At 36.2% G+C, this 26389-nt stretch overlaps 1 protein-coding gene across 1 annotated transcript; it reads right to left on the bottom strand.

Annotated features, from left to right (window-relative positions):
• Positions 1–505: 505 nt before the first annotated feature.
• Positions 506–26130, bottom strand: ITM2B (integral membrane protein 2B; the record flags this gene model as incomplete). The annotated part of the gene is made up of 6 exons (XM_080689118.1): positions 506–641; positions 2442–2592; positions 3080–3190; positions 5258–5464; positions 6110–6238; positions 26014–26130. 6 exons carry the CDS (start codon positions 26128–26130, stop codon positions 556–558), a joined length of 801 nt encoding a protein of 266 aa, XP_080545244.1. The 3' UTR covers positions 506–555.
• Positions 26131–26389: the final 259 nt, after the last annotated feature.

Consider the following 26389-nt stretch of genomic DNA (forward strand, 5'->3'; position numbering starts at 1 on the left):
AATATTATTACAGCAGATGCTTAGGATATTAAAACATCAAGGTGGAAATCATACTCTAAATAGTTTGATGCAACACTGAAAATACGGCACATTTTAATTAAACCTAAATTAAAATGTGTGCTCAAATGCTCTAACCAACTAGGTAGCAGGGCAACTAACAACTACAAATAAGTCACTGTGGTCCACTTTAATGTATACATATATATGGTTATTCCTCATATAACCCCTCCTTTCGAAAAATGTATAATTAAAACATAAAAATCTAAATAAAGGACTTAAAAAATTTAATTCTTCCAATACCTAAGATTTATGATAATGTATTATCTATGACTTCATACAATTGGTCAATTCAAATATAAAAGACACCACACTTAGAAAGAAAAAGAGATTTTTTTTAAAGGTAATTGTTTTAATTGAATTAATGAGATGAAAAGATAGCAGAGCCCTGTTTGCTACTTACATGAAAGAAGATTTTAAAAAATAATCACTGCACAAAATGCAAAGGGTGGGATTATGCTGTGGCATTAATTTTTTCTTCATGTTTTTCTTGACTGTTCAAGAACAAATTAAAGTTTCCACGGCAAATTTGTTTTCAAAATGCCGAATTATGGCACAATCACTGGCTTCACGTTTCTGAATACCTGTTTGGGAGGAAAAAGTTTAAAATTTTTTTGGTTCTTTAGCAGTAACTATTCACATTGATTTTTAGTGTTAGTTTTACACACAGAGAAATGCTTCACTATATCACATGAACTTCTGGAGCTTTAATTTATTTGCATTGGAAAAAACATTTTTCCCTTGCTTTTCTGAACTAAATATCTCCACAGACCATGGCAATAAAAATAATTCCTTGTAGAATAATACACAAATAAAAAAGTGAAATTTCATTCCATGAATCAGTTTTATTTTTGTGTGTGTGGCACTAGAGATTGACCCCACAGGTGCTATACTTCTGAGTCATGTCTCTAGCCCATTTATTTATTTATTTATTTATTTATTTATTTATTTATTATTTATTTATTTATTTATTTATTTATTTTATTTATTTATTTTTTGGTCCTGGGGATGGAACCCAGGGGCATTCTACCTTTGAGCTACATTCCCAGCCCGATTTTTATTCTTTATTTTGAAACAGGACAACAATAAGTGAAGGGCCTCACTAAGTAGCCGACGCTGGCCTCAAACCTGGATCCTCCTGTCTCAGCCTCCCATGTACTGGGATTACAAGCATGCACCACCACACCTGGCTTTATTTTTTTGTTTTGAAACAGGGTCTTGCTAAGTTGCTGAGAGTCTCACTAAATTGCTAAGCCTGTCCTAGAACCTGCTGTCCTGTCTCAGCCTCCCAAGTACTGGGATTACAGGTATGCACTACCACACCTGGCTCCATGTATCAGTTTGACATTTAAACACACACACACACACACACACACACACACACACACACACACACACACGATGATTTCCAAATGTAAGGAAACTCAAATATAGGTTTCAGATGACTCATCAGCACTACATAAGAGAACAGTATATTAAAAGTGCTAATTAAAGGCCAGGAAAGCACTTTTACAGGGTGACATGATCCCAAAGAAAAATACCACAGTGTATTTGAATAGCACTTCTTACTTTCTGCAATTCTGTCACGTGTACTTTCATCATTTTATTTTTACAATAGAAAGGAAGTGGGGAACATACTGTTATATCCTTATCTTTCAGGTATGAAAATAAAGTTTAAGTGATTTGGCAAAGCTCCAACATTAGTTGTGGTAATGTTCTTAGTTCTCCACCCAAATTCCTTTTTTTTAAAAAAAAAAAAATACTGGGAATGAAATCCCAGGGGCATTCTATCTCAGAGCTATACCTCCAGCCCTATTTTTTTATTCTTTATTTTGAAACAGGGTCTCACTGAGTTGCAAAGGGCCTCACTAAGTAGTTGCTGAGGCTGTCCTTGAACCCCACTCCTATCTCAGCCTTCCAAATGCTGGGATTATAAGCATGCACCACCACACCCACCTCCAAATTTCTTTCTAAATAACCTGTGATAGTCAACGTGATCCAAACAGCAAACAGCTTGTTTAAGACCCAGCTCTCTGAGAATACAAGTAAATATCTAGTCTCAAAAGATCTAAATAATAAAAATCCCTTTTGGTATGGTTGAACCACATGGTGATGGAAAGTCAGACTGGGGAGCTACATGGAAGGTGAGGTACCAGCTTCTCAAGGCAACAACATTTCACACTGACCTGTTCTCTATCTGAAAAGAGTGAATTTAGATGTTTCTATGAATCTGAAAATATTATATAATGACACAATGTAACTTTATTTTTTTCACTCATGGCAAGCATATTGATAACAGTGGTTAGGCTTCATCTAAGCTGTTTAACACAATAAAGTGGCACAATGGCCTTTTCTACTAGTATTTTAACACTAAAAAGTATTACCTTTAATAGTTTCTCTGCGTTGCAGTTTGTAAGTTTCCTTGCCATGACAGAGTCGATAAATAAAGAAACCCAGGTGATCAACATTTTCAATGCGATCAGTAATAACCATGTGCTCATGAATCAGGTATGACTGCGGCAGATAGGTTCCAGCCTACATTTAGAAAATAATGTTACTTGAGTATTGAGCAAACTTAAAAAAAAAAAAAAAGACAAAATTCTTAGAGATCATAGTATTTAGAGGAGTTGACAAACCACTAGCCAACATCTGATTTAATAAATACAGTTTGGATTTTCTGAGAAACAGGGTCTCACTATGTTGCTCAGGCTGGTCTCAAACTCCTAGGTGCAAGCAATCCTCTTGGCCTCAGTCTCCTGAATAGCTGGGACCATGGATGCACATCACTGTACCCAGCTATAAATAGTTTTGTTGGAATACAGTCATGTCCATTTGCTTATATATTGTCTATGGTGTCAAAATAAAATAGTTGGCTAGTATTTATTCTCCGGACATTTAGGAAAACTTAAAACTCTTGGTTATATTCTGGTTAAGACAGGCTCCTCAGGGCTAATTTCTCAACAAGGAATTCTAACGCACTATAAAATAGCATCATTAGTCAAAATATTAAACAAATGTATACCTTGATGTTAATAAGTAACTCCAACAGGTTTCTGGGTGGCATAACAATTGAAGTGTTCAGAGGGATCACATAGCATTTATCCAGGTTAAGATCTAAATAGGCAGTCAGTTTCTGGTAAGAAAAAGATAAATTTTAGTTAAAATGGGTTGGCTTTAGAATGTATAAGACACTTTTATTTCAATGAATCAAGAATCTGGTGACTAGATAGGGATGGAAGTAGAAATGACGAGGTAAAATTGTCAGTAAATAAAATTCTTACCAGTGGCCTGCTTTTATAAGTAATAACAATACCTATTAAGATTAACTGCAAATACCTATCACCTGATTGGAAGATTTAGTTCCTTCACTTACAAGTCCAAATATCCCCTTCTATATAAACATTAATTTCCTATGTATCTAAAGTATTAGTACCATCCTTAGAGAAACTGCCTGTAAAATGTCTTCTGTGGTTCAGATGAGAAAGCCCAGCTGAGAAAGACTATCTCATAGGACTGATTTAAAGTACACCATGTAGCCAGGCGTGGTGGCGCACGCTTGTAATCCCCGCGCTTGGGAGGCAGAGACAGGAGGATCGCGCATGTTAGAAGCCAGCCGCGTGCGCTGGTTTAGGAGACCCTGTTTCCAAATGAAAATGTAAAAATAGGTCTGGGAGTGTAGCCTGGAGGTAGAAGGGCTTCCAGGAACCCCAGTACCACCAAAAAAAAAATAAATAAATAAATAAATAAATAAAATAAAGTACACCATGTAAATGCTGAGATTTCTAAGAGCTCAGTGAGTGCTTGCTATTGTTTACTATTGGCACTGAATAGGCTTTTACCTTGAAGTAATTTTTCAAAATGGTTTGAAATTAAATGTATGTAAAGCTAACTTCAGTGTTTCGTTTGAGTGTTTGAAAAGGCAAGCTTATACAAAGACATAAAAACCATAGGCAATAAACAAATTTTGGAACTTCTGAACCCTAGTTTGAAGAAAAGTTAAGTTCTTGAGACAAAAGTATTGGGGAAAACTAAAAATATAAACTATATATTATCATGTTAATTTTTTAGGTGTGATGATGTTGTTATGGCTGTAAAGGAAAATATCTTAACTCTTAAGAGATCACAGCCTTATGGAAAAAGCCTAGGTATTAATCAAAAGATGAAAGGATTATGAAGTTATAAGATATACATACAATGGGATTTTATTCAGCCATAAAGAACAAAATTATGTCCCTTGCAGGATAATGGATGGCACTAGATAATAGTATGCTAAGTGAGATCAGTCAGTCACAAAAACTGAAGGGTCCTATGTTTTTCCTCATATGTGGAAGCCAGGGAGAAATTGATACAAAAAGGGATTCCAGATAAAGAAGGAAAAACCCTAGTGGAGTGATGGAGGGGGGGTCTATGGGAGGGAGCAGGAGAGGGGGAGGGAGACCTGATGAAGGAAACATTTCAACCGACATGATGTACACAGGCAAAATTATCAGCGCCAAGCTCGATTTCATGAATGGCAAGGGGAGAATACAGAGTGGGAGTGAGAAGCTCACCAAGTGCTGTGTATATGTGTGTCTGTCACTTAATTCATCAGGATGTGTGAGTACAATGAACCAATAAAAATGGAAAAACAAAAAAGAGAAAGGAAAAAAAGATCACAGCTTAAGTATTTTAAATATTTAGGGGTGAAATGTCAAATGAGAGGAAAAGGAAATGAAGCAAATATGGCAGAACGTTGGAGCCACGTTGGAGGACTTGGGTACTCACATCAACTTTTCTGCATTGCATAAAAATGTTGAGAAGCTAGGGGAAAAACTTAGAAATCTATTTACAAATTATTATTTCCTGAAAATGCTACAAAGAAGTGAAAACACAAATCACCAACTTATCTTGTGGCGTCAAGTAAGAAATAATAGCAATTTGCCAACAGAAAAAGAGCCACAAAATGAGCTCTCAGAGTAGACAAGGCAAGGGGATAAAAGGTCAGAAAGATACAAGGAGGCCAAGTCACTAAGGGTTTGCTTCAGATAAAGCAGAGCCACCAGATATTGACAGGTTATCTTAAAGGGCAGAGAAGCACAAACCCATTTTTAAAAGTAAAAACTAAACCCTAAAGTAGAATAACTTAAGTGAATATTGAAATTAAAGCCACAAAAACAAAGAGTCTGTTTTTTTTTTTTTTAATTCTGCATATTTGGCTCACCTTGTTAAAGTCGTGAACAATGTTGGCAGGATCACTATCTGCAAACTCTGGGACAGGCACACTAATGAATTCAACCTCATCTTCTTCAAAGATCTTAATATTTTCTTCAATTGTCTGGTAGCGGGCAGCTGGGGCCTCTGCAGAAGGCTCATTTAAGATGGCATCATCTTTGATGTACTTTATCCCACAGTAATACACGTCATCCGGCTGTAGCGTTTAAACACTCATTTTAGCAATTCAGAACGAGACAGGTTTTAAAATGTAAGCATTACTTAAGCTGCCACCTCCATCTAAATAGCATTTTGCTTGCAAACTCTTACTTTCAGATGACAAGGCAGACAGTTTAATTTGAGAGTTAATGCATTCTTTAAGATCAGGTTTTAAAGTACTGTTAAAAAAAGGGATTCAGAGAAGGAAAGCTGCTGATTTCCCTTTTCTGTGTTAGATGAAATAGTATATAAAACAATTATCCAGGTAGTAACAAGTAAATATGAATAGGCTTACTTCTACCTAGTCTTTGTTTTTCATAAAAGAATATATTCTTATAATCTATGATTTCATAAATGTATACATATATTTTTCTGAAAGAACACTTTTAAAATTTTTATTGTAGTTTACTTATTAAATGATTTTTCCTTTATTAGCCAAAAGAGTGATAATATTTCTGAAATTTCCATATATAGGTAAAGCTGATTTTCCCCTAAACTATCTCACAATTAAGTAGAAAATATATTACAGCAAATCTTTAAATGTAAAAATTACTTTAAGCTGCCACCTCTAGCAATATAATCATTTTGCTAAAAAAAAAAAAAAAAGGAAAATGAAAAAGGACAAAGTATTCTTTCTACTTACCTGAAGTGCAAAATACTTGTACAGGTAAGCTCCTCCTAGAATGACACCTGCAAGCATAAATGCTAGCCCAAAGCACATGCACCAACACCATGCTCTTCTTTGGCCAACTGGTACCACATCGTCTGGATCCTAAAATACAAAAGACAGCCAATCTTCAAGCTGAGTCACAGACTCAGGATTAGAAAATCATAAGGTTATTGTTTTATGAAGACATAAAAACCAAGAGTCAGGCCCCTGATCAAAACCAATCCAGGAATGATTTAGTGGTAGTTCCAAGGCTTACCCCAGTGCTTTTTGGCTAAGAGACACTGGTTCAGAGGGAGAATGTGGCCAACTTCTAACTCTCAACACCACATTTGCTAACTATGTCTTGAGCAGTGATATACTCAACACTTGGTATTTACCATGCACAACATTTGGTGATGTCTTTTTACATTTAAAATTTCAGAAAAAGAAGCTGGGCATGATGATGCCTATCTGAAATACCAGTATTTGGGAGACTGAGACAGAAGGATCATTGGTTTGAGGCCAGCCTCAGAAATTTAGTAAGATTCTCCTCAGCAACTTAGTAAGACTGTTTCAAAAAAAAAAAAACAAAAAAAAAAACCAGCTTGGAGTATAGCTTGGAGGTAGACTGCCTCTGGGTTCAATCTGCAGAACCAAAACCAAAACAAAACCAAAAAACACACTTTTTTTTCCCAGAAAATGTTACATTTCAACTGATAACAAGTATTAGAGATATCTCTATCATATTATTTGTAAATTATATATTAGCCTGCTATAAGTAGTTTATTTCATACCAGTATAAAACCATTCCTAAAAATTGATAAGAAAAATTAAAGGGGATCTTTTTTCTCTTGTCTTTTTGGACTGGGGATCAAACCCAGGGCGGTACACTTGCCTACATCCCAGCCCTTGATAAGAAAAATTAACAGAAAAATGAAAGAGGACAGAAAAACATGACACAAAATTTAAAAACAATTAGAATCTAAAAAAAGACAGTTACTTACTTAGAAATAATTCTATAATTCCATTGCCCTACCCTAAATAACCGTTTAAGCTCTTCATTTTATGTTTAAGATAAAAGCAATAGAAAAAATGTTATTAATCTAAAAACTAGTTAAATAATAATAACCAAAACTCAACATGGAGCAGTATAAGGGAGAAAGTGGACTTAACCTAAGCCATTATAAAATAAGATATAGATGCAGATAGGAAAACCATATAAGCAACGCACAAAAATAAGGTGGGTCTATTAGACCAAGAAAGTTAAGTGTATGTTCTCAATTCTAAAATGAGAAATTTTATCTTGATATTATTGGAGAAAATCCCATCCCAAATGTCATAACCAAGAACAATGTTAGGCTACATAGTGTACTCCTAGGCTGAGGAGGTTCTATTTTTTAAACATAGAATTTAAACATAACAAATACTATTTAAATATCAGATCAAATGCTGAGAATGGTATGCTTTGCTGCAGTACTTGTAAAAATATTGTATATGGCCAGGCATGGTGGCACACACCTGTAATCCCAGTATGTGGGAGGCTTACACAGGAGGGATCGCGGTTCGTGGACAGCCTCAGCTACTTACTGAGGCCTTCTGCAACCTAGTGAGACCCTGTTTCAAAATAAATAATAAAAAATAGGGCTGGGGATGTAACTCGGAGGTAGAATGTCCCTGGGTTCCATCCCCAGTACCGCAAAATAAATAAATAAATAAAACAAAACCACGAGGTATTATAAAATTTGGAACAATAAAAGTATACATGTTTTGCTGGAGCTTTTGTCTGACATAAATATCTAGGTGATAAGAAATTGTTCTAACATAATTAACTTCAGGATGGAAGCAGAGTAGGGAGTGGAAATGACAGATGGAAATAGTCACTTCCAACATTTGATATCAGCTGCCGAGACAGTCAAATGTGTGTATACACCCACCCTATCAGCACGCTCTGTCTCCTAATAGTACCTAAAGGTACATACCAAGACCACAGGCAGATAACCTTCAAAAGAATATATAGCCTTAATGAAGAACTGATGACAAGTTTTTAGGCTTTTTGATATATCTTTAACTGCTCAACAAATCATTTTAAGAGTAAATTATGTCTACTACATGCCAAGACTTGTGCTAGGCACAGGAAATAACAGCTTTTGTCAAGGAAAAGACCAGCTCGATCTGTTTGGCAAATGGAACAAATATACAAAGAGAATATAGATATGATGTGGGCCTTAATGGAAAAATCCAGAGAACACCTAAGAATGGATGAATTTAGAAAAGACTTCTCATGAAAGAAAATACTTACGGGCAATGTTAAGGGATATTTACTACTGAAGCAGAAGAGTTAAAGAAAAATTACATGTAAGGCAAAGAATGAATAAAACCATGGTGCCTAGTGCACATTTCCAAGAGCCATATGTGGTATAGAAGGAATGTCCAATATGGTGGGGAGTGGTTGAGATGAAGATGAGAAATAATTGGGGCAGATCACAAAGAACCTTGGCAGACCATGGTATGAAGCTGAATGCTATAAAAAAACATTTTTAGACCTATTGTAATAAAATACCAGTTTTTGGAAGAACTATGTGAAACACAGCTTAAGAATAAGGAAATAAGTCCGAGTAGCCAAATTATAGACCCAAAATCCACACATCATAATCAGAAACTTCATAAAAGAGCCATTAAGCCTGCAAAGCCTATCTAATCTTTTAAATCTCTAAATCACTAGCAGTCACTTCTCATCTTACACTAGAATAATTCACATATAGATCTCTCTTCGTCATATGTTATTATGAGTATACATTCATATTTATTTTACATTACTGGTAACCTAAAACCAAGTTTGGCACTTAGTTGGCATGTAAGTATTTAGTGCGTGAATAAAACTTAGACACTTTAAAAAAAAAAAAAAAAGAGCCGGGTGTAGTGGCACACTCTTATAATCCCACTTGAAAGGTTGCTGAGACAGGAGGATCGCAGGTTTATGATCAGCCTCAGCAACTTAGTGAGGCCCTGTTTCAAAATAAAGAATAAAATACAGGGCTGAGGGTGTAGCTCCGAGGTAGAATGCCCCTGGGATCAACCTCTATAGTTCTGCAAAAAAATAAAAATAAAAAAGAAAAAGAAACAAAGAAAAAGAAAAAAGAGCTCACTTTTAACTTTTTGATTCACAAGTTACATCAGTAGTCAGCAAGATAATGCTGCAGGGGCATAATTCATGATGTACAACTGTGGCTATGTAGCCCTACTTAGCCCAATTTAACATTTATTAAAGGCCTGTTAAGTATGTACTAAGCTAGATTCTTTGGGAAATTCAAGTGTGATTAAGATAGAGTTCAAAGCTGGGTGTGGTGGTGCATGCTTATAATCCCAGTACTTGGGAGGCTGAGAAGAAAGATCACTGGCTAGTCTCAGCAATGTAGTGAGGGTTTCAGCAACTTAACAAGACCCTGTTTCCAAATAAAAATAAAAATAGGGCAGGGGGTACAGCTCAGAGGTAGAATGCTTCTGGGTTCCAGTAAAACACACACACACACACACACACACACACACGGTACAGTTCACAATATGAGCAATTTATGGTCAAGAATTAACACCATGTATGACATAAATAATATTTTATATTACCATCTGAGTTGTGAAGTGATTAAGGTACACTCAAGATTTAAATGTTTTTATTATTTATTTATTGGTACTGGGGATTGAATCAGGAGCACTGAACCTCTGAGCTACACTCCCAGGCCTCATTTTTTATTTGGTTAACAGGGTCTTGTTAATTTGCTGAGGCTAGCATTGAATCAGCAATCCCCCTGTTTTAGCCTCCCAAGTACTGGGATTATAGGCATGTGACACCATGCTTGGCTAATTGTTTTTGAATGATTAAATTTAATATTTGAAGCCAGGTGTGCTGGCACACACTTGTAATCCCAGCATTTGGGAGGCGGAGACCAGAGGATTGGATTGTGGTTTGCCATCAGCCTCAGTTACAGCCTCAGATATGTAGTATGGCCCTTTGCAACTCAGTAAGACCCTGTTTCAAAAAAAGAAAGAAGAAAAAAAAAGACTAAAAATAGGGCTGGGAGTGAAATGCCCCTGAGTTCTATCTCTAGTATGGGAAATGAAAAAAATATTATTGGTGAAATTTAGATTTATACAATACCCTTTAAGTCTGGAGTATAAAGATACCCATTAAAACTGATTGTTTATAATCAACATTTTACCAGAGGCGGTCCTTGCCAGTAAACAAATAACAGGAACAGGAATAGGGGAAAAAAAATAGGGAAAAAAAAAAACAACTGTCATTATTTATAAATGATCTATGTAGAAAACCTAAGAAAGTAACAGTTCAGCAACACTGCTAAAGATCAAATATCAAAAATCTCCTGAGTTAGCCCAGTGTGGTGGAGAACGCTTATAATCTCAGTATGTGGGAGACTGAGACAGGAGGATCCAGGTTTGTGGCTAGCCTCCATTATTTAGTGAGACCCTGTTTCAAAATAAAGAATAAAAGCCCGGCGTGGTGGCGCACGCTTGTAAGCCCCGTGCTTGGGGGGCAGAGACAGGAGGATCGTGCAGGTTCGAAGCCAGCCTCGCTGACCCTGTTTCCAAATAAAAAAATATAAAATAGGTCTGGGAGTGTAGCCCGGAGGTAGAAGGGCTTCCAGAAATCCCAGTACCACCACCACTAACAATAACAATAACAATAATAATAATAATAATAATAATAAATAAAAAATCAGGCTAGGGATGTAACTTGAAGATAGAATGCCCCTGGGTTCCATCCTTAGCACCACCAAAAAAAAAAAAAAAAATCACCTGAATCAAAGATTTGTAGGTGAATAAAATGAGTGACTCTTACTGCATATAAATTATATTTCAAAATGGGGGAAACCAACTGAGGAAGAAATCAACCAAGTTACTATACCAGGTAATAAAAGAAAGTTTAACACTATCAAGTGCTGGTGAAAGCACTGAATACGGAAATTTCTACATGGCTGACAGGAATCAGTATCATCATTTTGAAGAAAAATCTGGCACTAACAATAAAACTAAGGATACAAACATCTTATGACCTAGCAATTCCAATCCTAAGGATATAATCCTAAACTTCTACACATGCATAAAAAAGTTATATACAAATAACATTCACTGCATAGTCAGTAATAGAAAAAAAATCAGAAAAAATCTAAGAGTCCATTAAGAAAATAAAGTATTACAGACTCATACACTAAAACTGCTTAAGAAATCAACTAGCACTGTTGATTTTAGATATATATCTAAAAAACATAATGGCGAATTAAAAATAAAAAAAGCAAGCTGTACAATATAGGCATTTATATATAAAGTTTATTTAGAACTTTTATAAAATTTAGGACTTTAAAAGCAAAATGTACTACAGGTTCTTTATATTTTTATGTGCTTAGAGTATTCCATAATTAAAGAAATAAAAAGAAAAACCCTAATAAGCATAAGTTTCTCCATTGGGGTACATAACTTTTTTTTTTTTTTTTTTTGGTTGTACTGGGGGTAAAACCCAGAGGCATCCTACCTCCAGGCTATACTCGCAGCCCTATTTTATATTTTATTTGAAAATAGGGTCTCACTAAGTTGCTGAGAGCCTAAGTAGCTGAGGCTGGCATTGAACCTGCGCGACACTCCTGTCTCAGCCTCAAATTTATTTATTTATTTATTTATTTAATTTATTTATTTGTGGTACTGGGGATGGAATGGAACCCAGGGTCTTTCTAACTCCGGGTTATACTCCCAGACCTATTTTATACTTTATTCGGAAACAGGGTCTCACTAAGTTGCTGAGAGCTTCACTCAGTAGCTGAGGCTGGCTTTGAACCTGCGTAATCCTCCTGTCTCAGCCTCCCAAGTGCTGGGATTACAAGCGTGCGCCACCACGCCCGGCTATTACCTGGCCTAATTTAAAAGAAGTCACCTAGGCATTTCCTTCCCTTGTACTACAATAAAACTGGTACACCTTAAATTGTGCTTGTAAGAAAACTCCCACAGGTGCTGCACAATTATCATCTCATTAATTTTCCTGAAATCTCAAGATTTTAGCCCAGTTTATAAATGAAGACACTAAAGCACACATTGGCCTACAAGCACCCTCAACAACAGATATAGAAAGACATGGCTTTTAAAGGGGCTTCACTGTAGCATCATACTTATTTCTGGTTAAAAAGAAAAATCTTACCGGATCATAAAGTAAAATTACTCAACCAATTACATTCTAAACAAAATGAAAGAGAAATTTTGTTACTTGAATTAGTTAAGAATTAGGTCACCTTATTCATTTACCTAAGAGGCTTCAGTAAATGTACTTCAATTATAAACTTCACTGAAAATATAAAGTTCTTTTCATATAATTTTTATTCTCTACTCAAGCTAATAAATCACTTCACATCCTCAGGAATTTCTATTTGAACCTTCTTTACTTGAATGAAGCTTTTAAGAGACTTTTTCAAAGCTCTCAGATATATTATTTTGCATCAATATAGCAAATACAACAGCAATGTTACAATAAAGAGGAAAATATCTTAGTCTCAAGGATACATACAGAAATGAACCAGAAGAATTTACTCAGAATATCCTGAACTACTGAAGTTTCAAAAGTAGACTTACTCAGAAACATGTACACTTTTAAACATGTTAGCGTAATATAGGTAAATACTGTTATACACAGGACCGCTACCCCTGATGTGTTATTTGGACTAAAAGCTGAAAATTAGCTACCAGTATTTTTAAAACTTTATCCACATTTTTTAACTATGAATTTCTCATCAAAGTTCTAGTTTTCTTAACTCTTTTCTCTCATTTCTCTCCCTACTTGAAAACCAAATACACCATGTTGTTTTTTCTACAATGTTGCTGAGTTTTGAACCTTAATCTTCATTTCCAGCTATGACTGGTATGCCCCCTTCTGAGAACCAAATTATATAATAGTTAAACTACTTTGAATTTTGGGTTTGAGGCCAGTAGATGTTCTATTTACCCAGCTTCAAATTATGTTACTGTCCTCAATATGGAAATGTCAAAAAACATGATTTAGCCAGGTGTGGTGGCGCACACTTGTAATCCCAGCGCTTGGGAGGCTGAGACAGGAGGATCGCATGGAGTCAAAGCCAGCCTCAGCTACTTAGAGAGGCTCTCAGCAACTTAGTGAGACCCTGTTTCCAAATAAAGTATAAAATAGGTCTGGGAGATAAGCCTGGAGGTAGAAAAGCCCCTGGGTTCCACACACACACAAAAAAAAAATTTAGAGATTAATAGCATTGATTAACAAACATATTTGCTATATATAGAATAAGACCTTTGGCTGAACTGTTAATAATCTATAAGGCCATCCAACATTTGTTTGCATTTTATTCATCTGCATCAGTATCTGAATTTTGCTTCCTCATAGGATTGCTACTGTCTCAACTGTGGTGACAAAGTCCACACAGGAAATACTATACCTGACACACAAACAGAAAGCAGTTTTCCACATGACAGCATTATTTGGAAACAGAAAGCTGTTCTTTATATTTGTATAAAACATACATATTTCACCATGGTATAAAATTATATTTCACTATGTCATTTTCTGTGAGGACTCTGGCCTCTGAACTGGCTTTTGTTCAGCCAAATTAATTAGTATTGATTCAAAATTAGGAATTACACCATGTTATGAGCAGCAGTTATTGAGTTATTCCGTATTTGGAATAGGGGGAGGTCAAAAATGGGAGAACTTAATTACAATGTCTATAAATGTTCTAACATTTTTTGTTAAAAATGCTAATATATGCAAGCAGCAACAGAGGAAGAAAATTAAAACTTTAAAGGTATTGCATAACAATTTAACTCTTGTGAGAAATCTGTGTAATCTAAACCAAATTACTATCCTCATATATAATTAGCACAAGCCTAAGAAAAATAGGTCAGAACTAAAAAAAAAAAAAAAAAAAAAAAATCAGGCAGGCAGTAAATGCATTTAGGACAGGATCACAACTTAATCACTTCTATATCATTAGTGAAGAACAGAATATGTGGTACAAAGTATAATATTACTATATGAATTACACATCAAAATGTCCAATTCTTTTTCATAGTTTAAAAATTATCATCATTTCTAAATGGCATTCAATTTCTGCTAAATAGAACTTTAAAGTTTATGAAGTGCAATTTTAGCACTTTCAAATTCATATCAATGAGTTAAAAGGCATCAATCACTATAGCAAAAAGCCTACATTAGCAAACTGGCAGAGGTAGACTACTGCATTATATCCAAATGTTACTTAGTATTAATATCTCTTACCATGGGAAGCTAAATTGGTTTAGATGTTTTTTTTTTTTCTATCACTGAATTATATTGAGACTATACTGTTCTTAGTAGCAACTGTCTTCCTAAAAACTTTAAGCATGGTATAAATGCTTTTCCTATATAATTCATTGTAAAATTAAGTGTCAAGATTAGAAAAAGCAAATCATTGTATAAATGACTTTAATATTATTCACCAAGATAAACATTATACACTTAAATATAGATAATTCCACTTGAAGTGCAAAACATGTGACAATAATAGTGTGTGTGTGTGTGTGTGTGTGTGTGTGTGTGTGTGTGTGTGTGGTGGTGGTGGTGGTGGTGGTGTGGTGGTACTGGGAATTGAACCCAGGGTCTCATGTGCTCTACCACTGAGGTCCATATAATTTAAGTATGGGCAGTGCAGATTATCTTCAAATTTGGATTTTAAAAAGTTATACAAAATGATTAAGTACTATAAAAAAACTGCAGTTCTTGAGATTCTTGAGATAGGTAAAAAATGTTTTAACGCTGTGGAATCTAGTATCTACTTCTGAGTGTGTATACTGTAAATACTCAGTGGAAATATTTGATCTTGCTTCTTACTCCACTATTTTTCTGGCTCTTAGACTCAGGGACATGACCTTCTTGTGAAAGCAAATACAGATATTTAAGTAGGTTGTGACTAATTTGGTTTATATAGTTTACATAACTGGTTGTCTGTTCTTGGCTATACTATGTGCTTCTTGAAGATTGGAGGGAGTAGAATTTTTAAATTCTTTTCATAGCGTCTGGCTACAGAGTGCTTCTGAATGTGATTAGTACAATTCAGAAAGAAACGATTCCCCACGAACTACCATGGAAGATCAGTTATTTTAATACATCATCTTATTGATAAATATAATAAGGCCCCCAAAAATTATTTATATAGTTATTTGCATAATATTAAAATATGCATAGCTAATAAGGCCTAAATATATCTGGCTTCATGTGCAACTTCAGAAAAGAACATGGAGATATTAGGTCAACATCTGATTAAATAGCTTGGAGAAATTGATTCTGGTAATAAATGAAGTGACACATTGCTGCCTTTAGATAATGCACATATCCAGCCAGATATTATATGGCCTGACTTTCTACAGATTCTGCTATTGTAAAAGGCTAATCCGAACAGAGCCACACTTGTAACAATAGGCATTAACTACATACTGACAAAATCAATAGGACTTTTCTCCATTGTTCAAATTACAAAAGATAACAAAAAGTATTGAATCATATAGACATGAAGCAAAAATTAAAAATACTCAGAGGCACACTTATAAGCATTTCAAAATAAACTAAAAAGGCAAGATATTAATTGCAAAAATGAAACACAAGTATAGTTAAAGAGCAAAAAAAGTAAAATCATAAAGTTGGTAATAAGTTGTCTCAAAAATTACTCATGAAAGAGTAATTCCTTTGAATAGGAAGACTAGAGGATGCTTCGTCTATCTTTCTAGGTCATCCTATATAATCTTAAATTAGTGCTAATACTAATTCAGATGATTTTCACTACTGTTTATTATTAATATTAAGCCCATTTTAGTATAAAAGAAAATGTGCTAATATTTTAAGAGTTATCAAGACAGCAGTTGATTTCCTGTTAAATGTTTACCTTAACTTTCTTTTGAAAGTACAATAAAGTGATAGTAATGGGATAAATAAATGAATATTTGGCCAGAGAATGGAAGTGAATGACAACAGACAAGTAATGTAAATAAAAAATTTGAAAGCTGAAAATATACAAGAAAAAAAATATAAGGAGAAAATCTCAGGTTTCTGTTGGGGGGGCATATGCAAAGAAGTAACTAGCAATTAGAATGACATCAGACTAGATAATGATGCAATACTAACAATGCTGAGAAAATTAGAGCTAACCTAGAATTTTTTTTTCTTTTGGTTCTGGGGATGGAACCCTGGGGCCTCTACCTCTGGGCTACACCCCCGACCTATTTTGCTGAGAGCCTCACTAAGTAGCTGAGGCTGGCTTCAAACCTGTGCAATCCTCCTGTCTCAGCCTCCCAAGCACTGGGATTACAAGCGTGCGCCACCATGCCCAGCTTAACCTAGAATTTTACATCCAGATCAATGATCAATTAATTTTAAGGATAGACCATCAGACATTTAAGGCTTTAAAATTTTTTATTGTATTTTTTTTTCCAAATTTATAAAATTGCAGATCCGATATAGAATGAAAGTAAAGGCAATTCCAGGATGATTATGACTCTCAGGAGATCTGTGTAATATTCCTAGAGTGCAACCAGTCTGGACAGTGATAGGTAGGGATAAAAGAAAAATATGAAACTTAGTACCTGGTGAATTTGAAGATAGAAAAGGCATTTTTATACTGCTGTCAGAGAATCTGAGGATTAATCAGCAATACATTCAACATTAGTAACCTTCCCTCCAGCCCGAGAAGTAATATTAAAATCCAGGAAAAATTAAGTTTTATATATGAAAGGAAGTACAATAAAAGTATACTATCTCACTGAGATGTAAATAATGTTTATACCAATTATAATAAAAGCACTGAATATCAATATAACCAGAAACTGCTATAACTGTATCAAGAAAATAGATATATGTGTTGTGTGTAAATATATGGAAAAGGCTAAAAGTTCACCTTCCATAATTGCAAAAACATAAAGACAAAAAAATGAAAACAACAAAAAACATGAAAAAACAGTATAAGCAAGTATTTATAGTAACTGTTCTCCAAACATGGTCCAAGACCTTTCAGGGGGTCCACAAGGTCACTATTTTCACAATTAAACACTAAATAAAAATTTCACTTTCACTCGTAAGATAGTGGAGTTTTCCAGAAGCTAAGCATGGTATCACAATAGACTGAATGCAGAGGCTGATGAGATTCCAACTATCATTAAGCTATTCACTAAAGAACATTGCAAAAATATAAAACAATAGTCTTTAAGTCATTTTGGTTGTTTAGAACATTTTATTATTCATAAAATTTGTTAATGTTATAGATTCATTATTTTAAATATTGTTTTAATTTCTAATAGTAAATATCAAGATATATATATATATATATATATATATATATATATATATATAAAACAAAAGCTCCTGAGATTCTAAACTTTTCAATTTTTAATAAAAGAAGTTCTGAGACCAAAAAGTTTGAGACGTATGGATTTAAGAGAAATATGGAGTTCAGATCACCATGCATGGTTGGACAGGTTGTTTCCAGCAAAGATGCCAGCCAAGGTGGTAAGTGGGGCTAAAATCAGCCAATGTTTCACTTACCAAGATGCCAGAGGACATCTTTTGCTTGAAGACAAAGTATGGTCTAGTGGCTACCCTGGTAATGTAAGACAAGTTGTCAAAGGGTAAACATGATTGCCTCTAATTAATTTATAGGCATAGAAATAGTTATTGCCTCTAAAGAGAGCAGCATATGTATTGTAAAAGAGCATCAGATAACTGAGTTGATAGTAATGTTCTATCTTGATTAAGGTGTTAATTCAGCTGTATACATTTATGTATGTCTGTATGTATGTACATACATATGTACGTATGTATTGAGGACTGAACACAGGGGCATTCTACCTAAAGGCTACAGGCCCTGCCCCCCAGCCCTTTTATTTATTTATTTATTTATTTATTTATTTATTTATTTAGAAACAGCATCTTGCTAAGTTACTGAAGCTGGTGTCAAACCTGTGATCCTCTGCTGGGTATGGTGGTGCACACTTGTAATCCCAGTACTTGAGAAGCTGACACAGGAAGATTACAGGTTCATAGTCAGCCTCAGTTACTTATTGACGCCTTCTGCAACTTAGTGAGACCCTATTTCAAAAATAAAGAATTATGCCGGACGTGGTGGTGCACACTTGTAATTCCAGCATTTGGGAAGCCAAGACATAAGGATCATGTTTCGTGGCCAGCCTCAGCTACTTAGTGAGGTCTTTTTATGAGACCTTGTTTCAAAATAAAGAATAAAAAAACAGGCCTGAGGGTGTAGCTCGAAGGAAGAATGCCCTTGTATTCCATCCCCAGTACTGCAAAAAAAGAAAGAAAGAAAGAAAGAAGAAAGAAAGAAAGAAAGAAAGAAAGAAAGAAAGAAAGAAAGAAAAAAAGGCTGGGGGTATAGCCAGAGGTAAATGCCCCTGAGTTCAATCCCCAGTACCACAAAAAAAAAGCCTTGTCATCTTTTTGTCTCAGCCCCTGAAGTACTGGGATTATGTATGTGCATACCACAGCCAGCTCAGGTACATTTAAAATTATGTAACCGGAGCCAGGTGTGGTGGCGCACGCTTATAATCCCCACGCTTGGGAGGCGGAGTCAGGAGGACTGCGCTGGTTCGAAGCCAGCCTCACTTGCTTAAGAGAGCCTGTTTCCAAATAAAAATATAAAATAGGTGTCTGGGAGTGTAGCCCGGAAGTAGAAGGGTTTCCAGGAACCCCAGTATCACAATAATAATAATAATAATAATAATAATAATAATAATAATAAATAACTGGACAGTTAAGATCTATGTATTTTACTTTATGATACAACTTTGTGTGTGTGTGTGTGTGTGTGTGTGTGTGTGTGTGTGTGGTACTGGGGGCCAGAACCCAGGGGCTTTCTACGTCCAGGCTATACCCCCAGCCCTATTTTATAATTTATTTGAAAAGAGGATCTCACCAAGTTGCTGAGAGCATAAGTAGCAGAGGCTGACCTTTGAACCTGTGCGATCCTCCTGTCTCAGCCTCTCAAGTGCTGGGATTACAAGGGTGCACCACCACGCCTGGCCTGATACTACAACCTTTAAAAAGTATGTTCCTCGCCGGGCGTGGTGGCGCACGCTTTTAATCCCCACGCTTGGGAGGTGGAAACAGGAGGATCACGCAAGTTCGAAGCCAGCCTCTCTGGCTTAAGAGAGCCTGTTTCCAAATAAAAATATAAAATAGGTCTGGGAGTGCAGCCTGGAGGTAGAAGGGTTCCATCCCCAGTACCACCCAAGGGGTGGAGGGGAGGGTTCCTCTGTGATAGGACAGGACTTTAGCAAAACCCAAAATTAGTATTTGTGTGTGTGTGGGGGGGGGGGTACTGGGGATGGAACCCAAAGCCTCTAGGCTATACTCCCAGGCCTATTTTATATTTTATTTGGAAACAGGGTCTCACTAAGTTGCTGACAGCCTAAGTATCTGAGGCTGGCTTCAAACCTTCACTATCCTCCTGTCTCAGCCTCCCAAGTACTGGGATTGCAAGCATGTGCCACCACCCCAGCTTCCAAAATTATATTTAAAAAGTTCTATTAACAGCTATTATATAGTGTAGTAATATACATTTTTTAATCCCGAGGTGAGGGCTTTTATGTTGCAGAAATGAATCCTTACCAGAATATTTTTCTGTAAGTAAAAATACAAACAATATTGTTAGGTAACTGACTTGTGAGGTAAGCTGGGCATGGTGGTGCACTTGTAATACCCATGATGCTTGGGAGGCCGAGACAGGAGGACTACACAGGTTTGAAGTCAGCCTCAGCTACTTAGTGAGGCTCTCAGCAACAATAAAAATATAGCCCAGAGTAGAAAGCCCCTGGGTTCCACCCCCAGTAACACAAAAAAAAAAAAAAAAAAAAAACCAAACAGGAATAAGAAGGTGGGAAAAGTGGGGCTTTCTAGATTATACTCTCTATTTTGTTGATGGAAAAGTTAACGTACAGTGTTAATATAATGTATCCAAAGGATGGCAGTAAATGGTAGGTGCAAATTTTATTCATTTATTTGTATTTATCTATCGTAATACCAGGTATGGAACCCAAAAGCATTCTACCTCTTAGCCATACTGCCAGTCCTTTTCATATTTTTTGTCTTAAAACAGGGTCTTGCTAAGTAGCTGAAAGTCTAAGTTGCTGAGGTTGGCTTTGAACCTGCAACCTTCCCATCTCAGCCTTCCAAGTATCAGGATTAAAGGCATGTACCACAGAACAAAACAAACAAAACATTAAAAACTTTAGGACTATACAACACTGGATCCAATTTTTAAAAATTAAAAACCAAAATTCTAACCCTAATATGCAAAAGGCCCAGCTTTATTAATCCATCTATTTGAGTATCTCTGCTAAACATCTCTACTACTGTCCTAGATAAAACTGACTTGAGAAACTTGATGTCCTAGTAGTGAAGTAAAAATAATGAAAACATGAACCAAACGAGAAAGCTACGAAATAAATTGAAATATTAAAAACTGATAATGCAGATATAAACTCTCAAATTCATCTTTCCCAGTATAAAATGAGTCCTCTTTGAGATGTTGCAATGATCCAAGAAATTTAATTAACAATACAGCTTACTTTTTTGGTTTTTATATTAAGTAACTTTGAACATTATAACAATAATAATACAGTAACATTACACTAATATATAAGTTGCTAAAGTAATTTAAGATTTAAAACCAGATGGGATGGTGCCCACCTATAATTCCAATACTTATGATCTGAAGCAGGAGGACTGTAAGTTCGAAGCCAGCCTCAGCAACTTAGTTTCAAAAATAAATAAGTGAATGAATGAATGAATGAATAAATAAATAGGACTGAGGGTATAACCCAGAGGCAAAATGCCCCTGGTTGCAACCCCACCCCCAACACACACACACACACACATACACACACACATTAAGCTGGGCATGGTGGCATACACTTGTAATACCAGCATTTGGGCAGCTGAGACAGGAGGATCCTGGTTCATGGACAGCCTCAGCTACTTAGTAAGTTTCTTTGCAACTCAGTGAGACCTTGTTTCAAAATATAAGGCTAGGGGTGTAGCTCGGAGGTAGAATAATGCCTAGCTTCCATCCCAGTACCGCAAAAATAAATAAAGATAAAATATTTAGTAAAAATCAGAATACCCCTCTATCTTATTAAGAGGGATAAATTTCTCATTTCTACAACTCAAGATTCAAATATTTCTGTTTAGGAATAAAGAGACCATGTTCAATCTTACTATATTTTTTTCACCAAATAGTAATAAAATTATAGAAATACTGCATGAGGATTTTTTTCTCTGTAATCATTTAAAGACTCTTAAAATTTTACAAGTACTTAAAATAATCTTGTTCATTCTATTGTCAGTAACACTTGTGAGATTATATTGTAGATTTCCTTAAAATTATTAAGAACATGTATCATTATTATAGGTATAATCACAATTAGAGATGTTTTAAATGATGCCCTTAGGGTCGTATTTGAAATATAATTTTTAATTTTGAACTTTCAGCTTCCTACCTGTTAAGCTCTATTCAAAGAAAATTTATCTTAACATATTATATAAGCTTATTTAAAGTACAGTTCTAATGTCACTATTTTCTATATGATTTAGATATAATCCACCCTGTTCACATTCAGAATTGTCAAATCCTTTATTTTAACAGGTAGCAGTATTTGCCTGAAGTCCTTTAGTGGGCAAGTCCTTGCCTCCTCCTTCAATTTTTAAGCGCCTCCAAAGGCACATTTGCCAAAAAGTTTTTAAGAGAATTCAATTTGCTCTATTTTGAAAAGACAGTTTTTTTAATCTTCCTTACTGATATGTTACACAAAGAAACTCAAGTTTTAGTTAAAATATTAACTCAGAAAATATTTCCTTTCAGAAAAGGAACATGGCTTTTGAAGACACACTCCAGATATTTGAGTTATGATCAAACTAAGAGAAAATGTCCCAAACTACAGCTTAGTACATTTTTTCTATGGACATTTATATACAAGTTAAGCTATAGCAATGCATGATAAACACTTTATAAGCGAAATCCTAAATCACATTAAATAGGCCTGTACTATAAATGTGTTTTAGATTTTTCTGGTTAAGAAATACTTTTATTCACATAAACCTCTTAAACAAGAGTTGAATTACATGAGGTCTTGCAGGTTTTTGATATGCCAAGGATAATATACACTAGAGCTTGATTAGTTGGGAAGACTACATCCCTGGGAGGACTTCTGGCAGGTAACTTGTCCTTCAACAGCACAATATGCAATCTGACCCAACCTCAAGAGCAGCAGTGTCCAATCAGGACTAGGCACCTGATATACATGCACAGAAGACTTTGTTAAAGTGGTGGTGGGGGGTGCACAGAGGCAATTCATTTATCTTCCAGCACTGCCCCACATCAGATATCTGTACACTGCAAGGAGACCAACATGTAATGACTCTAAAGATTTCACTGGCCAATAGCTGCGTGAAGTTACCTAACCAGGTAATGAGATGCACTTTGGTTAAAGAAAGCTCCCAATCCCTTCTATAAATCAACACATTTTAGCAAATGTGTAGTTACACATTTTATGTTCCTCCTTTCATGCCCCCCCAAAAAACACAAGAAAAAAAACTACAACCACAAACAGGCCCTATTATCAACTCTTTAGTCCTGATTATGCAAAATCACAAAGTATAAACAACTAGAGCCCAAGCAGCCATTTTGTGCCGAGTAACTCAAAGCTTAGTTGTCTTTCACTTTCATGTTCCCATCCTGCCCCATTTTCTCTCCTAAACATGCTCTCTACCACTCTGTTTTAAAAATATCTACAATGGAGGATAGAGAGAAGTCAACACTATGCATCAGCAAATGGCTTGTGGGGATAACTAATGAAGCAAACTTATGCTTTTTCAAGGCCTGATATTGGGAAAGGAGTTTCATAAGCAGGCATTGCAACAAGAGTTGACAACTTGTCTGTTCTACAGTGAGGTAACCAAAAATGAAAATTTGCTTTATTATATAATTCCTCTATTCATCTTTTTCTTCAGCCCACAGCTATTTAATGAGGGAGGATTGTAACGTGTTAAACATGGAAAGGAACAGTCTAGTTAGAGTGAGGCAGTGGTTGTTATTTCTCACAATTAAAACAACTTAATTCTTGCCAAAATAAAATTATGTAATCCTAGCATCTTCATAGAATTTTAAAACTGGAAGAATTCTTACAGACCATCTGGTTCTACCCTCTCATCTTACAGACAGGAAAACTAAAACTTAAGCCCAAGATCAAGTAGTTATGTAATAACAAAACTGAGACTTCTGGTTCAGTACAATAAGTATTTTCTTTGATATATGCATATATACAACAATTGTCTAAGGTTTAAAGATATGAATACAAAAATAAATGGATTGCTGCTTATAACGTGTATGTAATTTTAAACTCACCTTTCTTAGACAAAACACAGATTCTATGAGTCTTTGCTGTTTCTATTTCTCTAGCAGCTTTGTGCCCACCAGAACAGGTTTAGGAGTTAAAAACAATTAAGAGGCAAATATAGGAGAAAATGCAAACTAGTTGAGATAATATAATCAATAGAAATAGCTGCTGGAATTAATAACTACTTAAAAGACAATATTGAAACCATAAAGGAGCCATGGAACTGCTATCTGAGGGTTCTCCCCCTGCAGAGAGAAAAACAGCAAAAGACAGGAGCCAAGTAAAAGTATTGGAATGCATGTTATATAAGACAGCTGACTAGTGATCAAAATTCTTGTGGCATAATGTAGTAGAATCTACATGTGAAAAACCAGAACTCCAGAAGACACCAGAGCAGATGGTTCTCAAAAGAATATTTTGAAAAACATTCATCTATGAATACTATGGTCTAGGAGAGTCAAAGAGATTAAAATTCTTATTCATGAGTTCTAGAACATAACCAGTCTCACTTGATTCTCTCAACCAATCAGGCAAAGGACATTAAGGCTAATTCTATTCCCAGCCTAGGCAGTCAGACAAGGTGGTTGCCACAGTCACCCACCCCCAAAAAAAGCCAGAGAACATTATGTAATCACTGCCCCACCTCTAAGATGTAGAGATCAGAAGATTAGAAGTCCTCTCACGAATGTGTTAAGTAAGGCTTTCCTTTACCCGTTAAATGACTGATAATAGGATTCTACGTATAATGTGGAGCAATATTTTGTCACTCACTGAAGAAGTCTTTCAGCTTACAGCTGAAAAAAGAATCAGTTATTTTTATATCTACCAATTCATCCATGACTGCTGTGTAGTTACAAAGAAAGGTCTGGACCTCATAGCTTAGTTCCAGTATTTTTCTTTAGACATAGGAGGGATCTGAGAAAATAAGAAATTAAAAACAAAGTACAGAGCTATAAATGGTTACTTTTTGTAGCTGCAATAAGGACAAAATTTAAATTATGGTGAAAATGTGAGGAATTCTAAGAACCTGAAAACAGGACCACTATTTTATAAATGATAAAAATTATTACAAGTCAAATTTAAAGCTGCTCAAGCAATTTTAATTCTGATGTTTGTCCAGAGTTTCAAATCTTCACTACAGTGAACAGAGAAAAGCTATAGGAAATGACATCATCTGAGGCTTTCTATTTTTTTAAATAGGAGTTATATCTGTTTGTAAGCTTTAAAAATTATATACATACATAATAGCATTAAATATATATTTGAGATGGTTGTGACTGGGTACTTGACTATCCGTCTATTTTAGGTATAATGTATGTAAAATAAACAAAGAGCTAATAATAATTTGCTACCGCAATTTTCACCTGTGCATTCCAAACATTTTCTTTTAAAACCAAGACTGTTTGCAATGGGTTCTGGAAAACAATACTAATACCAAAACCAAAACCTTTAATCCTTTTAGAGAATCATTACACTGTTCCTATTTCGAGTCAAGGTAATCATTTAAAAATCAAGCGTTGACGTTTGTTTTTAACTAGAACATGTCTAGAAAATGAGCACAGGTCCATCCAGATTAGCACGATATTCTCAAAAATCTTATAGCATATCTCTACTAGTGACCTATTTTTCCGTAGTAATTATCATCGGACCATATAAAGAATCTTATCACTCATACTTGGCACACAATTGTTTTAAGTCAAAATGAAAATTACACTACTGATAATAGGTTTTGAAAAGAACTAAAGAAAACATAAGCTAAGCAACATTAACTTCTACAGTTAATTTCTACAGGATTGAATTCTTACAGCCTAAAAAGATCTGGTTTATAAGAAGCAACTGAGATAATTATATTCATATTTAAACTGATATTATCGAAAGCCTCTAAAACTTAACACAATAACGGCTCCGCTCGTGATTTTCACTTAAGGCTAAAGGAAGATTTTGCAAATAAAAGGGGAAAAAAATTAAGGACCTGGGGGCAAGTTTGTTACGTTCGGTTTCACTTCGCACAAGGAGTTCCCACAAAGAGGCTGATTAAAAAAAAAAAAAAGTCAACTGCAGGTTTTATGCGAACATCACAGAGTCATTGCTGACCTTTACCTGGGATATTTAATTATCAAACCAACGGGCAGAGCCTACCGGAGCAGACCGCCGCCTCACCCTCTTGTCCAGACCCCGGGGTGAGTTCACCTGCCGACGCCGAAGGGCCGTGGGAAAGAAAGGGGGTGAAGACGAAAAGGCTTTTTAAAAAATTAAGACGCTCCCAGTCGCTGGACCGAGTCCAAGTGCTGCTCAGCCTGGAAGCGAAAGTAAGGAAACAACAGAGGTTTAGGCTTGCAGTGATGTCAGCCATTTTAGGCACATTATTTATCCTGGGAGGAAGTGGCTGGCTGGGCTCGGCTCCCGCCCGCCGCCCCGGCCCGGCCGCCCGCCCCGGCCCGCACCTTGCAGTCCACCGCAACCGCGTCGGGCGGGATGATGAGCGCCTCCTCGCCGCTCTTGGACTCGTCCTTCTTCGCCTCCTTCTGGGCCAGAGCCGAGTTGAACGTCACCTTCACCATGGTGCGGCCTGGGGCGCCCGGGCGGCGGCGGCGGCGGGGCTGGGGGCGCGGGGCCGGGCTCCGGGCTCCGGGCGGCGGCGGCGGGCGAGGGGACGACGCGGCGGGCGAGGCGGCGACTGCGGCTCGGGGCTCGCAGACTCCCGGCCAGAGCGCGGCGCGGGGCGGGGCCTGCGGAGGGCGTGGTGTGATTGGGCGGATCTGGCGGAGGGGCGGGGCCCGGAGCGAAGCCCCGCCTTCCGCGGTGGAGGGGCGCGCCGCA

This window comes from Muscardinus avellanarius, assembly GCF_963383645.1.
Source record: "Muscardinus avellanarius genome assembly, chromosome: 2".
In the NCBI taxonomy this organism is placed as follows: domain Eukaryota; kingdom Metazoa; phylum Chordata; class Mammalia; order Rodentia; family Gliridae; genus Muscardinus; species Muscardinus avellanarius.